At 38.7% G+C, this 17894-nt stretch overlaps 1 protein-coding gene across 4 annotated transcripts in view; it reads right to left on the bottom strand.

Annotated features, from left to right (window-relative positions):
* pcdh15b (protocadherin-related 15b) overlaps positions 1 to 17894 on the bottom strand; it is a 375223-nt gene that overhangs the window by 336560 nt on the left and 20769 nt on the right. For all 4 annotated transcript variants that reach the window (XR_009807925.1, XM_061909585.1, XM_061909586.1 and 1 more), the window contains exon 2: positions 15465 to 15627. Coding sequence is in view for 3 of the 4 variants with exons in the window: in XM_061909585.1 (XP_061765569.1) it covers positions 15465 to 15627 (163 nt within the window). In the remaining variant the exon portion in view is untranslated. The remainder of the gene's footprint in view (positions 1 to 15464; positions 15628 to 17894) is intronic.

Here is a 17894-nt window from a genome sequence, read left to right as displayed (position 1 = left end):
AACTGAGTCAAAACCTGGTAAAAAAAAAAAAAAAAAGAAAAACAAGAAGACTCAGCCCTCCAAAAAAAAAAAAAAAAAAAGGTAGGCGCCTAGTATTCTACTTTGCGTCCTGTTCTATGTTTTTCTCGGTATGCTTAAGAAAATGCTGAAAGACAGCAGCAGCAGCGGCAGCAGCAGACAGCAGACAGCAGCTTTATTTTGTCCATTCTTAACAAGACACATAAGAACTGAAATTACATTTTCGGCACAGTCCCACTAAGAGCAGACATACGTTACAAAGGGACAAGACGGGACCGCCAACGTATCAGCCACTTACGGCGCTCATTAAAAAAGGTGAGAAAAAGGTGACATTGGGAAAGGGGGAAGAGTAAAAAAATATATCAGTCTAAGGTTGGACCCTTCGGAGGGAAAAAACCTCACATAGCATGGTACACATAAACATGGTACATGTAATCACACCAACTCGCAACGGGGTGGGGGGTGGGGGGGCTAGGGGCCGGCTGAAGGCGTTGATTTAGGGAGGGGCGTGTGCATGCATGTATGCCCAATTGACTTGGGTGAGATGTTGAAATGTTTTTGTGGACTGGGGCCGATCTCAAGGTTCGACACCAGGTGTTGTTGAAAAAAAGAAAAGTCAAAAGCGTCCATCTTTGAGGAGTTCTTGGGGGAGTTCTTCAGAACAGCCTGTTCCTGATTGCATTAAGGCCATTTGAGGGAGTCAAATAGTAGATTAAGATGTTTTTCTTCAAGCAGGCTAAACAATGACTTGCCTGCTCTGTTGTCCGTGTTGGATCTCTCAAATCCTATTCAAAAATTCCTTCTCAGCAAACTTCTCCAAGATGAGATCCATTTTGCGATTCAAATCAGAAATCGCTCCAGTCTGTGTTCTCACAGCCCGACCCAATCCTTCCATTTCGTTGAACAGCCGTTGGGCCCCTTGAGTGGCTGCCATAGTCTTCTGAATTTGACGATACACCAGAACAATGCCCAGCCCAATCAGCAGGTACCGCGCGATCACAGTTCCAAATAGATAGATGTCTTCCACGTCCTCAATGGAAAGAGCTGATAGGCTCCATTTATCCCGGGAATCTCTCACGAACCCCGCAGCAGTGGTTCCATCAGGGCAGCCAGGCTCCCCCGAACCTCTTTTCCTTGTCGAAAAGACTGTGTCAATTGCGTCGAGAGTCCAGCTGATCATATACATATTTGATGTTTAGATTAGATGACAGCGCGAAGAAAGAGGCTTTAAAAAAGTTCAGACAGAGACAATGACACAGAAAGCAACACGTGATAAAACAGGTTAATGGTGTTTGTGGAATAGAAAATTGAAGAAACGAGAAGTACTGAAATTGCAATTATTTTATATGTATTTTTTGCTCATAATGTTAGTCATAATGTAATAATAATGGATTAGATGTAGAAAAGTATATAACACATAAGTAGAAACTCAAAGTGCTTCACAGAGAATCGAGAACACATTTACTCACTCCACATTCATGCTTTGGTGGTGGTATGATACATTTGTAGCCACATCTGCCCTGGGTAGACGGATGCGTGGCTGCCCATTAGCGCCTACGGTCCGTCCGACCACCACCAAACATTCGTTCACATTCTTGCACAGGTGTGAGCGTCACTGGGAGAAAGGTGGGTAAAGTGTCTTGCCCAAAGACACAATGGCCGTGACTCAGATGGCGGAAGCTGGAATCAGACCTAGAACCCACAAGTTGCTGGTACAGCCGCTCTACCATTTGAGCCACGCAATTATTATTATTACCACATATGCGGTCCTCTCCAATGTTTCTCATAGTCATCATTGTCACCGACGTCCCACTGGGTGTGACTTTTCCTTGCTCTTATGTGGGCTCTACCGAGGATGTCGTTGTGGTTTGTGTTGTGGTTTGTGAAGCTCTTTGAGACACTAGTGATTTAGGGCTATATAAATAATCATTGATTGATACTATTGCAACAACACATCATCAGTAGGGTAAAACTACCCTGTGTCAAAACGATCTACCATGACCATATCAGTTTTGAAGCTATAATGGACCAGAGTGACAAAAACATACAGTTAACAAAATAATCGTTTTATCTGGGGCTTCACGGTGGCAGAGGGGTTAGTGTGTCTGCCTCACAATACGAAGTTCCTGCAGTCCTGGGTTCAAATCCAGGCTCGGGATCTTTCTGTATGGAGTTTGCATGTTCTCCCTGTGAATGCGTGGGTTCCCTCCGGGTACTCCGGCTTCCTCCCACCTCCAAAGACATGCACCTGGGGATAGGTTGATTGGCAACACTAAATTGGCCCTAGTGTGTGAATGTGAGTGTGAATGTTGTCTGTCTATCTGTGTTGGCCCTGCGATGAGTTGGCGACTTGTCCAGGGTGTACCCCGCCTTCCGCCAGATTGTAACTGAGATAGGCGCCAGCGCCCCCCGCGACCCCGAAAGGGAATAAGCGGTAGGAAATGGATGGATGGATAGTTTTATCTGCCTTCATCTGTTTGTCTATGCGGGAAAAGCCAGTTCTGTAGATGGGGTGGCATATAGAGTCTGGTGATGGAAACGGTGTGTTCCAAGTACAGTTAGTAATCTACCAAGTACTCAAAAACTAACTGATATTATTGGAAATGACTGGCAGATTCATTTTCTGGAGCAACATAATACATAATGACAACTTGTTAGTGAAATTTTGGTCATCTGGATTTTAGGGGTCTTTCAAAGTGCTATGTCGAATCAACATGGCATTTGGTAGACTTATTTAGAAGACTACCAAGCACGTTTTTAAAATGTGAGCACTATTGTTTAAAAAACATGTCTGCCATTAACCAAAATATTTTGGGAATTAGTTATCAATTGTCCTGAAGTTATAGACATTTAATATAAAACTTTGGCGATATCTATATCATATGTACACAAGCATGTCTTCCAAAGCATGTTGACCACAACACAAAGGGGGAACCACAAATGTCATTTACAGTCCTGCAGGGTGTCTCTCTTGTTCAGAGGCAGATGGCATCACATGATGAATGTTCCACCTCAGGAGACTTTTTCCCCTCCAGAAATGACAAGGTCGGATGCCTTGGGGATCAGTGCCACCAAACTGGACTGTTTCCACTGAAATAATTGACTGGTGTTGGCTGATGTGAGCATCAGTCTAGGTTAGATTCAATATGGGCCAAATTCAAATGAATCATTGTTTCCTTTGGAGGACTTGAGTTATCACAAAATACTAATTTGCTGACACGAAATTAAACATACTGTAGCAATAACAAAATAAAATCCCAAACGATCAGATGACTTTACAAGCCGGGACAAACTGAAAAGGAAATTAAGCACAAACAATCTAATGACTCATAGAGAGTCATTAGATGGGGTGCACTGAAAGGCTTGCACATTTAGAACAAATTATTGAGATGCACTGTTGTATGTGCATGATTATTTATTAAACTAAAATACTAATAAGCTTTTTTATTAATCTTCTTCAAAGACAAAGTGAAAAAAGCATCAGCAATGAATTGTTTCTTAATGAAAGAAAACCATGACTAATGCCACTTCAATTTCGATAGATAGATAGAACTTTATTGATTCCTTCAGGAGAGTTCCTTCAGGAAAATTGAACAATTAAATAAAAAGATTTAGACAACTATGTTCCATTCTACAAAAAAAATACTGATTGGCTACACTTCAACTCAACGGCAACACATTTATTGACTTACATGACACACATATACATATGATACACAGACACATACATATATACACATTTGTATATATTAGTGTTGTCCCAATACCAATATTTTGGTACGGGTACCAAAATATTTCAGTACTTTTCTAAATGAAGGGGACAACAAAAAATGTCATTATTGGCTTTCTTTAACAAAAAAATCTTACGGTACATTAAACATATGTTTCTTATTGCAAGTTTTTCTTTAAATAAAATAGTGAACCTACGAAACTTTCTTTTAGTAATAAGTAAACATATAAAAGCTTCTAATTTAGCTGCTGATGTATGCAGTAACATATTGTGTCATTTTCCATTGTATTATTTTGTCTAAATTATAAAGGACAAGTAGTAGAACATCAATTATTAATCTATTTGTTCATTCACTGTTAATATCGGCTTACTTTCTCCTTTAACATGTTCTATCTACACTTCTGTTAAAATGTAATAATCACTTATTCTTATGTTGTTTGGATACTTTACATAAGTTTTGGATGATACTACAAATTTGGGTATCAATCCGATACCAAGTAGATACAGGATCATACTTTGGTCTTATTCAAAGTCCTCATGTGTCCAGGGACATATTTCTTGAGTTTATAAACATATTATATATTTTTCAAAAACAAAAGAAAATATTGACATGATCATCGTAGTATTGACTAGATACGCTACTGGGGGTGGCGGACCGGCACTTTTCAGATGCGGTATAGTACCTAAAATGATTCATTAGTATCGCGGTAATATACCATTACCGGGATACCGTAGGTCTCTCTTTCTTTGTGTAGTTCTGCTAGCTATTTTCAAGCCCGTGGCTCAACAGTAACTAGATGCCAATAGACTTTTCCCCAAACTACAGAAGGGGCCGAGGGTCAAAAACGTAAATCACACATTGAAAAAAAAAATAAAATAAAATAAAATCGCTGTTAAAGGAACTTACAGTTAACGCGTTAACTTTGACAGCAAGCCCTAATATATAAATATGACCTCTACATAGCAGAACTGATGGTCATTTGTTTTTCCCCTCTAAAAGTTCTCATGCCGTGTCCTTTTTAAGCCTCCATCAGCAAGTACACCTATCTATACTCCTCCCCAGGGCCCAATTCCTCTTCAATCCCTCCCCTCCCTGCCTCAAGTCAGCCCAGACTGTCATCCATTCATCACCTCTTCCTTCATCTAGCCGTCCGTCTATCCTTTCCCCCCTCTCGATTCATTCAACCATGGAGGACAGAGATAGAAGGACGAGGAGAAATGGAGACAATTGGAGGGGAACAGTCAAGTAAACGTTGAAGAAGAAATTAAAGGAAGACAGTCCGAATAGGAGAAGGTAAAAGGGAAGCGATGGCCGACAAGGGACAGTGTGACCTTGTGTTAGATTGATGCATCTCTGGAGGAAACGGATTGCTGACCTGAGTGCTAACACACAAACACAACTTGCAGAGTCGCACACAATCATAGACAGTGACTCAATGCTGGAGGGATCACCACTTTGTAACCGGGCTGGCTTATCTGTTAGCTGAAGTCTCTCTCAGAGTGTCAGCCCTGTGCCAAGCCCGTGTAGCGCTCAGCACAGCTGACAGTGGCGCTCAATCAGGCGCCACTCGTCACCCAAAAGCGAAAATACAAAAGTGACCTCAAGCAATAACACACACATCTGTACACTTTACCCGGCTCTAGTAAACATCAATGTATCCTATTTATATTGGTAACAAGATCTCCAATGTAAACAATACTAGAAAAAAAAAACATGATTTAATCCAAATATTTCACTTTTTAGAAACATGGACAAAAGCTTTAGACTAGAGCTGCAACAATTATCCAATCCAATCCACTTTATTTGTATAGCACATTTAAACAACATACATTTTTCCAAAGTGCTGCACAACAATATTAAAAACAATATTCAAAATATCAATTAGTCGGCATTGTCGATAAATGTCGACAATTGTATTTGTTGACAATGATTGTGACGTCTTCGTATTTCTCCAGGCGGAAGTGGGTCACTTGCTAAAACATCGCCAGTAAACATGTTAAAGTGGGAGGATATTTCCTCTTATTCTTGTTAAAAACATGAATACCTTGCTCATTTTGCAAAGCGGACCTTGTTTTTATGGCAGTACATCTGCCATGTATAAAATTGCTTTTTAGTCTGTAACAGAAAGGATTTGAAGGGGTCATATGATTATTTTCCACATCTAAGACACTTCCTTCTGGTCTACATAAGATGTAATTGGTGGTTCTTTGGTCAACATTTTGCATAGATGTTGAAACCTCCTAAAACTCAAATTCTTGTATGGCATGCATTTTAATTTGTCTTGGCTATTTAAGCTCTTTCAAACCAAGTGAGTATAAAAGCAAAAACAAGTTGAAAGTTATCACCTGAACTTTTGGACATGGTGTTCAGCCATCTTAAATCTAACATGTGATGTGATATATTTATCCTCCACCACTGATTGACAGTATAATGAACTTGTAAGAAGAAACCAGGCTATTGTAGAGAAAAATGTATTGTGGTCTACACAGCCAAAAATGTGATGTCCACATATGTGGAAGCCAGATCCCAGCGACATTTATGTTGCTAAAAGCAGCTTTGTTTAATGCTGTACCTAATGTTGTGACCGAGTAAATCTATATAAGGTTTGATGTTCATTTTTGATCGTGTCTAGAAAAAAAACATGGTTGTGACGTTAGTCTATATTTTTAAACAGTATACATTTTCAGAAGATACATTGGGATACTTTTGTAGAGGTTAGGGTGTGGTTCCATTTGCAATATATGAATGCCTCCACCAAAGGACATCTTAGAGACAGACTCAAAAACGAGTTATAAATGTGACTGTAGAGCAAAATGTACACCAGCGCGTACCCGATGCATATTATCTAGACCACAAGAAAAAGTTTTAAATGTAGATTAAAAGCATTAGAGGTCGCCTACAAAATAACTTAACGTTTCCAAACTCAGATATAAGTGCCCTGCTTCTAACAAACGGTCATTTTAGCAATTTTAACCAGTAAAACACCCAGGTTTTAACAATAGTATTTACCTGATACAAAATAACCTACAGTATGGGAGGATTGTGATGGAACCCTCAGAATTATTCCTAGCAACGAGTGCAAAGGCAAACTAGTGACACGAAACCGATCCCATAGTTTGGGCAATTCTGGTGATCCGTGCTAGCTAGTGAGCACACACATTCACCAAATACTGATTAACACAAATCAGCGTTGGCACATAGGTGATGCAAAACTGAGTCGTGCAGAGGTCTCATTGGCACGAATTGACAGCCGGAGACGGCAGCGGCCGAGCCAAAGCAAGCGATGCGCAGCAAACAATGGTAGATGCTTCCAAAACCACAGATGCTGATTGCGAGTATACTTCAAGTGTTGGGTCTTTGAGCTCCAAAGTCAATTCTCCGGTCTCTCATGGTCGCAAGCGTCACATGCCATCTGCCTTGGTTAGAGCGCTGCAGGAGTGCCTAGAATAACCTAATTTGTCCTCTTTGAAGGATGAAAAACAAGACAAACCTTAAGGATGCCATGTTTGGGGCGAGATATACAGTAAAATGAAAAAAAAATAAAAATAATGTGGGTTCTTCAAACAACGAAATGGCTAAAAAGGAATCAAACAAAAAAAAAAATAGTACCTTGTTAGATTTACCTCATCCGGCCTAAATCAAAAGCCTTCTTCCATGGCACTGTGCTACACCAGCCCAACATATAACAGACCTAGGCTTAATAGGCTTTCTCTCTGTAAAACAATAGGAAGACGAGTCCTCAATCATGGTGCCTTTAGGGCTATACAATGGATGGTCAATGGTGGTACTGCTTGTTTTGTCATGTTAGCATTATATTAATTGGCAACATAACTGGGTATTGTTTATTTTTTAACTGATACCAGTACAAAATCAGTACTTAAAAATCTGTGCTGTTTAAACAGTGGTGCCTGAATCCGTACCTAAAAAAGGTAAATAAGAAATTAAATCCACAACAAATTGTCAAAATCTCCATCAGAACATAGAGAATGTCCAAAAAGCGACTTTTGTGTTGGAATTAAGGCTGGGCGATATTGCCATTTTTTAATATCGCGATATACAATATATATTACGATATTTTGCCTTAGCCTTGAATGAACACTTGATGCATATAATCACAGCAGTATGATGATTCTATGTGTCTACATTAAAACATTCTTCTTCATACTGCATTAATATATGCTACTTTTAAACTTTCATGCAGAGAGGGAAATCACAACTAAGTCAATTGACCAAAAGTGTATTTATTAAAGTTATTAAGCAATGGCACAAACATTCAAGTCATTTCCAAAACATAAATTGCAAGATTGTGAGAGACATTTTAAGTGTCAAATAAAAATGAGCTGCTAAATAGGAAATCAAATAGTATTTGTTCTTCACTATGTGGTATGTTACTAAGGTTATGAAATTCTCTTCATTCTCTAGCGAGTGACTTTACAAATGATACTACATTTTAGCAGTGATGCTACTTTTTATAGCAACGCTTTTCCCCCCCACACTTGACAAATTACGGTTGTCTGTTCGACATATTCCCACTTGAAGCCGAACCACCGGCAGACGATGGAAACCCTGCTGTTTTTATTGGGGATTAAGTCTTCCTTCATTTGTTACCAGATCCGCACCATCTTTCTCTTGTACGGCTACGTTAGCGGCTAACGTTAGCCACGCCGCTACCTCTCTGCCCTGCCAGGGCGTGTATGTGACGTGTGACGTGACGGTTTGTGACGTATGTAAAAATGTGCGCCTGCTTGTCTGTGAGAATGAGAGACAGGAAAGAGCGAGGAGAGCCTGAAGTGTACGCCCGTAGCTAAAAGTCCTGCGTGAGAACGTATACTCGAATATTACGATATAGTCATTTTCTATATCGCACAGAGACAAACCCGCGATATATCCTATATATCGATATATCGCTGGGCGATATATCGATATCGCATTTACTTCCAGGGTCACGTTTCCTCTTATGTCATCCCATAGCTTGTGTTTGTAAATTGTTTTTAAAAAATGTTTATAATATAGCGTTAACAAAACGTCTGTATTTTTATAATACAGCGTTATATTTTTATAATATAGCGTTATATTTTTATAATATAGCGTTAACAAAACGTCTGTATTTTTATAATATAGCGTTAACAAAACGTCTGTATTTTTATAATATATCGTTATATTTTTATAATATAGCGTTAACAAAACGTCTGTATTAATCATGACTCCGGAAGTAAATAGGGGGGAAAGATTTTTGTAGGGAGAAGAAATTTGGCGTGACAAGGGTCACCAAACTTTTTGACTCAGGTGCCGCATTAGGTTAAAAATGTTTGCCGGGGGCCGGACTGTGTATTTATATATATTCCGAGTTCAATGATGTCACGTATCGATGGGAAAATACATTTTTTAGACAATATGATATGCCTGAGCGGCTAGGAAACACCGAGAGTAACGAGCGGTAGAAAATGGATTAGAAAGGACAGATTTTAAAAAATACGTAAGGGACAAGTGGTAGAAAATGGATGGATGGATGCATTTTTTAACTTTGGACTTCCTGCGGGCTGGATTTCGGACGCTGGGCCCGCGGGCCGAAGTTTGGTGACCCCTTCTCTTATATTAATTTACTATCCATTGAAAATGAGTTAACACCCATGTATTGTAACAAGTGAGAAGTAAGATAACTGTCTTGCCTAGAATTGAGCATGGTAGTGGTAGATAATAATGAGGCCGAGCAGCTTTAAGATGATCTACCATGGAGGAGTGGGTGATAATTCCACTAACAACCTGTGCCGCTCTGGTGAATACCATGCCTAAGCGAATGAAGGCAGTCCTAGATAACAATGGTGCTCACACTAAATATTGACACATGATTACTTTGAGGTTTCCTAGTCAGTGTTGCTGGATATTAAGACAATAACCACGGGACAGTTCATAGCTCCTCAGTGTCAGCAGTACTCATGTTATATTAGATCAGGATGCATGATAGACTGGAGGTAAGACACAATTATCCAAGTACTGACCTGTGCTGCCAGCTTTTGAGACAATAGCTGTGTTCAGTGGATAATAAACATATACCACACAGATTAGCCATATATGAGTAATTGCTTTCACATGGAAACACTCACAAACACACGGTACTGACATGCTCAAAAAACGTCGGCGTCAAGTCATGCTTCCTGTCATCTTGTTCACGCCTGCAGATGAGCCACATTCAAATAAAGCAGCTGGAAAGGCGCCGCCTACACACCACAAACTTCACATGAATTACTAATCAGAGGGAAGTCAAGTGTAGGAACTCTGATAGTTTGTGATATTCCTCATCAGATCTCTGTTGAAGTTGTTCTCTCTCTTTACATCAGCTTATAACAAGAGTGAGTCACAGCAATAATAAGCGTTTTAGTATTTTTATTATGACAATTTCCTTGGAGGGGAAGCAAACGGAAGTAAATTGGTTTATAGCTAATTCCGTAGTAAACAGTTGACACACTGTGTGTTCTCTCACAGTGAGCTCATTAAAAATGCACCAGTACTCATGTCACCAAAAAGTGAGTTGATATAGTTGCTCGGCTAATTAAAAGTGTAGTACTACATGCGCTCGTCACGTGGAGTCCAAAACAGATAAAATTATCCCGGGACTGCTGCTCATTAAATTCTTTCCGTGGTGCTGGTGGGATAGGGGGAAATGTCGCCTGTCAATCGGCAAACCAGCCTCATTAAAACTGCTATTTCCGTTACAATCTACATCCACCGGAATTGCTCGTGCAAGACCGTTTTTTTAAAGACCCAGTCAACGATACCGCATCGGATTTATATAAACACGCCCACATACACACGCACACACTCACACACTTGATGCTCTCATTTACGTGGCCTTTGCGGAATATGTGCTCACTCGTGTCAGTTAAATGCCAGCCAGATAAATCTCAAAGAGTGCACTTTAAACTGTAATCTTCGTATTCTGACAAATGGAGCTAAAAGGAAGTGGTGCTGAGCTTCCCCTCATTTGACCCGATATCATTTGGGCTAACATGCCCAGAAAGTTGTAAGTAAATGCAAAACGTTTTTTGAACTTTTTGGGGTAGATTCTTGGCTTTGGTTTCTTTTGATACTGAGCACATAAACCCCCACCGACCCAACTGTCAGAATGCGTCCAAATGCTACTGACAATGATGAATAGGAGTTTAAAATACACTAAACTGAAAAACGGATTTATTTTAATAAACGTGCTATAAAAATACCTACTTGGAAATGTGGATTGGAAAACACAATGGGTTTGTAGGGTTATAAAAAATAATCGATACATCTATTTATATTCCTAAGATTCAACTACTTCAATCGGTGCTCGACAAGTTGCCCATCTGGAAGATACTGTAGGTATTGAGCAAACATCGTTAAAAAAGGCAATACATCCATTTAACTATACTAGAAAAATGAAAACATTGGATTTAAGAACGGCAGACTTTATATGAAGCTTAGCACTTGTAATGATAAGAAAGTTAAACATTACAAAAGTCTGTCTGTTCGAGGCCACAAGGTCACAACTAATACAAACACGAAAATAAATGATCATAAAGCTTGGGGCGGCATGGCGTAGTGGGTAGAGCGGCCGTGCCAGAAACCTGAGGGTTGCAGGTTCGCTTCCCACCTATTGACATCCAAATCGCTGCCGTTGTGTCCTTGGGCAGGACACTTCACCCTTGCCCCCGGTGCCGCTCACACTGGTAAATGAATGATTGGTTGTGGTCTGAGGGGCCGTAGGCGCAAACTGGCAGCCACGCTTCCGTCAGTCTACCCCAGGGCAGCTGTGGCTACATATGTAGCTTACTACCACCAGGTGTGAATGAATGATGGGTTCCAACTTCTCTGTGGGCGCTTTGAGTATCTAACAATAGAAAAGCGCGATATAAATCTAATCCATTATTATTATTATTATTATTATTATTATTATAAAACAACATCACAACAACTTTCAGCTACGGCTGGATTTCAAAAGCTACAACAAATAAAAATGCCACAACACAATAATATAAAGCCGCAACACAACTTTAAACCACTAAGTATGTGACGGACAACAAAAGTGACAGCGGAGCAAGTTTTGCCAACAGACCAGGCTGAGGCAGAAGGATAAAAACAGTGTAATGAACATAGTATATTATTATTATCCATCCATTTTCTGCCGCTTATTCCCGTTCGGGGTCGCGGGGGGCGCTGGCGCCTATCTCAGCTACAATCGGGCGGAAGGCGGGGTACACCCTGGACAAGTCGCCACCTCATCGCAGGGCCAACAGCAATTATTATTATTGAAAAAGTAAAAAAAATATTCATAACTGAAGAAGTGGTCACACTTCACTTACTATTCAAACTTCTTTCCTTACACCATTTTCAATTTTCCACCTCAGCCAAAACTTGTCCGCTTTCACTTGCGTTGAGTCTTTATATTGTCATGTTTTGGCTTATTGTTATCGTGTTATGGTTTTATGTTGTTGTGTAGTTACGTTTGCATTTGCCGTGACTTTTCCGAGCCACCATTGATGTGTACTAAAATAAGAGTAGTAGTAGGTAAAACCAATGCTCATTTAACCGGAAGATATTTGTTTTGCCTTAATTTCTCAAAAATACCTACTGTTCATTCAACCGGAAAAGATGTTGGTTGCACTTTAATTTTGATAATAATATTGTATTATTTTTATGTTGACAAAAAAAAAGAAAAATATACTGTTAAAATGTTGTTTACTGTACTTTCAATGAAAATGTATTGGATGTGGACAATGAGAGCAAAATAGGTTTCCTCTTGTTAATTCAACCTAAAGTGTTGGTTGCTCTTTATTCAAATAAGATGTTTTTGCATTGGCCATTAATTGCTTGTTTGCCTGTACTAGTATTAATAAAGTACCGAAGTACCAATGATTGAAAACAGTACAATACTGTCTTTGAAAAATACCGGTATTTTTTTACTTCCGCATGCTGTCTTGCTGCGGGAACGTTGCTGGGCCACGGAGCATGTTGAGTGTCAGTGAGCACACACTCACAGAGTGCACAAGCAAAAAAATTGGGAGGAAAACTGGGAAAAAAGGCACTTATAACGGTTGATAAATAGGGTGCGTCAAGCGCAACATGGAGATGTTTGGGCTTCAAAACTATCAATAAAAGGTGACTCTTTAAATACGGAAGTGCCACGCTGCAAGCAGTGCTTAAAAACATGTGGAGTGAATGAATGATCGGTTCTCACTTCTGTGAGATATTTGAGTGTGTCTAGTGTATCGAAAAGCACAAAAAATTTAATGCATTATCATCATCAAACTTAGGTAAACATTTAAATAACAATAATCCAGACCTACACAATAACTTTGAAATGTGCACAGTTCTCTGCTGTGCACATAGATACGTAAACTTACACACAGCTGCTTGGCTTGATGCCAAATATTAGCGGAGCCCAAACCGCCCACGTAGCGCAAACTAATGCAAGTTAGTTAACAAATTGCTAGATTTTTTTTTTTTTTTTCGTTTTCAATGTGTGTTTTACCTGCTACATGTCTTAGCTGTGTACATTTAGCGAGAGTATTTTATTTGTATTAAAGCACAGACCGAGAGTGGCAACTATAATCATAAAGCATTTAATACAATGTCAATGAAACTTTTTATTCTATTCCAACCTAAATTGTGACTGACTACATGTAATATTTAACATTATAAATTGATCTTTGAGTGCAACAAGAAAAGCCCAATGTGTTTAATGCCTTTTAGTTTTAGTTTTATAAGCTACTAAAATTGTTGTATGAGTGCAGTAAGAAAATCCCAGTGTGTTTTAACACCTTTTCTTTTGAGTGCAATAAGAACCATAGGTTTAATGTAATTGAAAGATATGTAATTAAAATGAAGCCAAAAATGAAAATTTTCTGCAGTCCCTTTTATTACGAGAAGTATCAAAATAAAATATTGATATGGGGACAACCCTACTTGAATGTTTATAGCATTAATTTATTCATACCTAATTACCTTACAAGAAAGATCAGGATTGTAGGAAACTACACCTGCAGTGTTCAGAATACATACATTTGTTTCAGTCAGTTTTTTTTTTTGCTAAAAAGTTACCCAACAGACTTCATGTCAGTAAATCGTTTTGAATGGTGTCGATCTATAGAAATATCGTCTGTGACTCATACAACAACATCCAATTATAATTTCAATAGAATTGTTACACCTCTAACAATTTGCCTTGCGAGCATTTCCCCCACAAACACTAATTACATGGAGTTGAATAACTAAATGTATTTTTAGCTGTTGTCACTTTGAAAACAGTTGAAAATTAGCTTGTACTTTAGCTATATCTAGTCTGTGCAATATAGTATTTGTATTGTGCAATGTTCATTTCAAATAAACAAACACACACCTGTCCTAAAAACAAGCCCAAGGTGGCTGGACAAAGAAGCAGCCTGATGGAGACATCGCAAGGTCAGGTAAATTGTGGTCCCCAACATAAATGCTGCACAATATTATTACATTATCCCAAAAAACTACTGCAATGGTCAGTTGTACATGTTATTGCATTGATTTTTTTGAACCATATTTCTAATCTGATAGTTTCTTTTTATTTAAAAAAATTTAAATGGCATGTTAAAAGTGTGCTGTTTTAGAAGGGGCTGAGCACGGATTAAAATAGAGTTCAATTCATTTCAAAGGGTGGGACTGATTGGATATACGAGTGTTTTGAGTTACACGTTCGGTTGTTGAACAAATTGTGTTCGTAAATTGAAGTACCACGGAAAGTAAGTATTTTACACAGGTTTTCCTAATGTGAGGATTAGTCGTACCAAAGACTTGCCCTTTGGAAACCCTCAATCTTTCAAGTTTGCCATTATTTTTTGTCAAAATAAACAGGAGAATGGGAAACCTCTGACTAGGATAAAAAAATGGTACCTGAAAATATAAAATTTCAAACTAAAAAGTCATGTTCTAATGTTGAATTTTGAAAAACCCATCCATAAAATTGGCTGCATAAAAACCTTCCAAAAGGTGAAACAAAGCGTTGAGGCACAGTTCATGTTCTTTACTGCGCCGTTATGCAGAGGTTAACTGGTTTTGTTTTTAAATCCAGCACGGAAAAACTCTTTTCCTTGGCTATAAATATGTCAGTTATCATGAAGATTTGATGTAACTGGCCCAATCTACATACATTAGAAGAACAACTGATACTAGAACTGGTACTTTAACGCACCAGAGTTAATTGTCTTCTGTGCCACAGCAGACAAGGCCAACAGTTGTTTATTGAAGTGAAGGAGGTGTCAGTCAAACACGTTTGAAGTGGTTTCAGTAGCATGGTGCGGCGAATGCATCCAGGCCAAGAACATGGGGAAAATTGACGAAAAATGATGAAAGTCTGCAGCAACAATTGTAAAGTGGACCAACTTTTGACATCCAGTGGTGATTTTCCAATATAAAATGACCATTTTTGTCTGAGTGTTGGAAAATTGTGAGCCTCTGAAGTGGTGTTGCTTTCATGTTAATGGTTGCGACTGATCTACCGAATGCTAACTGACCCTGCAGTTACAATTGTATCCTGGAATGATATCATTCCAATGTCAACATTGGAAGGTATGACATATATCATACCTTAGCATGCAAACAAGGGGCCCTGTGAAAAACAGGCTTTGTTGCAAAAACAGGAAGGCGTCCTACACACATTTAAAGAGAGAATATAATGACCACAGAAGGACCTGAAGGAGAGCCCATATTTACCATCAGTGTCTTGGCCCAGGCAAGTTGATAGCAGCAGTGGGAGTAGCAGATAAAGAACTCCTATTCCCGTTTTCTCAGGCCGTTTGACCCTGCTTTCTGAGAGCGGCCCCATTAAGTGAATCCCTGCCGCCATTTTCACCATCGTCCTCCGCCGAGTGCCCAGCTGTGTGGAGACGAGGACGAGAGACACAAACACAAAGTCATTGTTCGTGCGTAACATTGTATAAAAACATCTGTTGTTTTTTATTCGAGATACAGCAATTTTTCTTCTGGCTCCACCAGCTTGTGCTTTGACCCAAGGTGAACATGCATCGTGACGACAGCTGCTTTTAAAAGAGTTTGATGTAGCCTAAACTCTCAGTATGTTCAAGAATCCCTTGCAACGTCCATATATTATGAACTGAACCAAAATCTGCGTCATTACAAATCAATGGGTTTGCAGGCGCTTACATACAACAAACCTTGAACGCTTGATTATAAGTAGAATAATTCAAAGTGGCAAAGTGTTGAGCTAAAAAAAAAACTGGAAAATCCTACTCTTCTTTTTATCATATATTACTATGATATTCCTTCTCTATTTCCTTATTATGCCAACTCATTTTTCTACGTACACAACTATAATTGGAATGTTTTCAACAGCGCTTTAAGAGGCGAAATACAAATTGGCAGCGTTGCACCGTCGTGTCAACATATCCTGAAGACTAGTGTGGCCAAATAATTTAAGCAATTTGTGGGATTGTCTTGCATTTGCATCCAAATAGCCTTATTTTCCCAAATCCGTAATCGGCCTAATATTGCACCAGCCACAAAAGACTAAATAGGGCGAAATACGACAGGGCTATAGATTTGGTCAAAGAAAATAAATCTGTGAGGAACTAAAAATATACTTCAACACACGGGGCCCAACAAGTTTATAAATGTTTGAACGTAGCTACTCTGCTATCCTAATGAAAGAAAACAATAATCAAAATTCTACAAATATTTTTTGGGGTTCTTCAGAGTTCCATTTTGGGATTTATTTGTAATCTATATTAATGATTTAAAAAATGTTCGTAAGGATGTACTTCCGGTTATGTTTGCAGATGACGTCTGTCTTAATATCACATTCTAATCTTGATTGCTTGACCAGGGAAGCAAATGAAGAAATGTCTATTGTCTATAATAAAGAAGACGAAAACATTAAATGAGGGCATCAAAATTAGCCTGGTCCCTCAAGGCAAATTTAGGAGTTTTGTTGATGAAAAATGAACATACTGTGCTGAAATGTATGTAGCAATATTATGAAATCAATAGGTATTTTGAGTAAAGTTATTCATTTTAATAATTGTTCTGCATGGGTTCACTCTGGGTACTCCGGCTTCCTCCCAAGATAGGCACCTGGGGATAGGCTGGCAACACTAAATTGTCACTAGTGTGTGGATACGAGTGTGAATGTTGTCTGTCTGTGTTGGCCCTGCGATGAGTTGCTGACTTGTCCAGGGTGTAGGCTGCCTTCCGCCCGAGTGCAGCTGTGATAGGCTCCAGCACCCCCAAAAGGGACAAGCGGTAGAAAACGGATGGATGTATGGGTTTTTGTATGTTGACATTATATCATAGTTTAATATATCCACATATACTGTAGTATATTGCAACATTATTTGGGGTGCTATTTGTAATTAATACCCTTATAAAAATGCCTTTACCTAAATTATAAGTAAACTGAATTGAGAATAATATTTTTTTTCCAACAAACTGCAGTCCATTTATGGAATACATTTTATTGAGAACATTTATTGTTTATCTGTCTTTTTTTATACGTATGTACATCTACTAACTTACCAACAGTTTTCCATATATATATACATTTTTTTACAAATATTCCTCTGATACACATTATGAATGTCCACTAATCAATGTACACTTACCCTTTCTTTTGAATAAACTACCATCAGGTATTCAATTGTGATGTATTTATTTAACAAAAAACAATCAACGGTTATGTTGGTCTATGGACTGAGGCGACTGTTTTATTGTCTTATATATGAATTGTCTATTCTTGTTGCAGTGATAATTGGGAGATCTTGGGGGAGGTGGCTTTACAAGACCTTAATGTCTGCTTAACTCTTCTTGCACATTTTTTCCTAATATTGCATATTAGTTTTGGTGTGTGTGTGAAAAAAATCAAAATGAAAGAAAATATTTTTTAAAACGAAAAGAATCAAACTGTGATGACAAAAACAAATCGGACAGTAAAATCACACCAGAAGCAGATCAAATTCAATGACAGAGAGAACTGGAGAGCATAAATATTGCAGCACATCAGACATATTATATGCTCAGTGATTAGGCAACAAGGCATCAAATTGCCAGAAGGGGTAAATATTTGTTAGTTTCCCCCCACAAGATTATTGCTTTGTTTAATTCTCCCGCCTATTAAACATTAAAATGGAA

This window comes from Nerophis ophidion, linkage group LG08 (assembly GCF_033978795.1).
Source record: "Nerophis ophidion isolate RoL-2023_Sa linkage group LG08, RoL_Noph_v1.0, whole genome shotgun sequence".
NCBI lineage: Eukaryota > Metazoa > Chordata > Actinopteri > Syngnathiformes > Syngnathidae > Nerophis > Nerophis ophidion.
The sequence above is the reverse complement of the archived record's forward strand: the minus strand, read 5'-3'. Positions and strand labels throughout refer to the sequence as shown.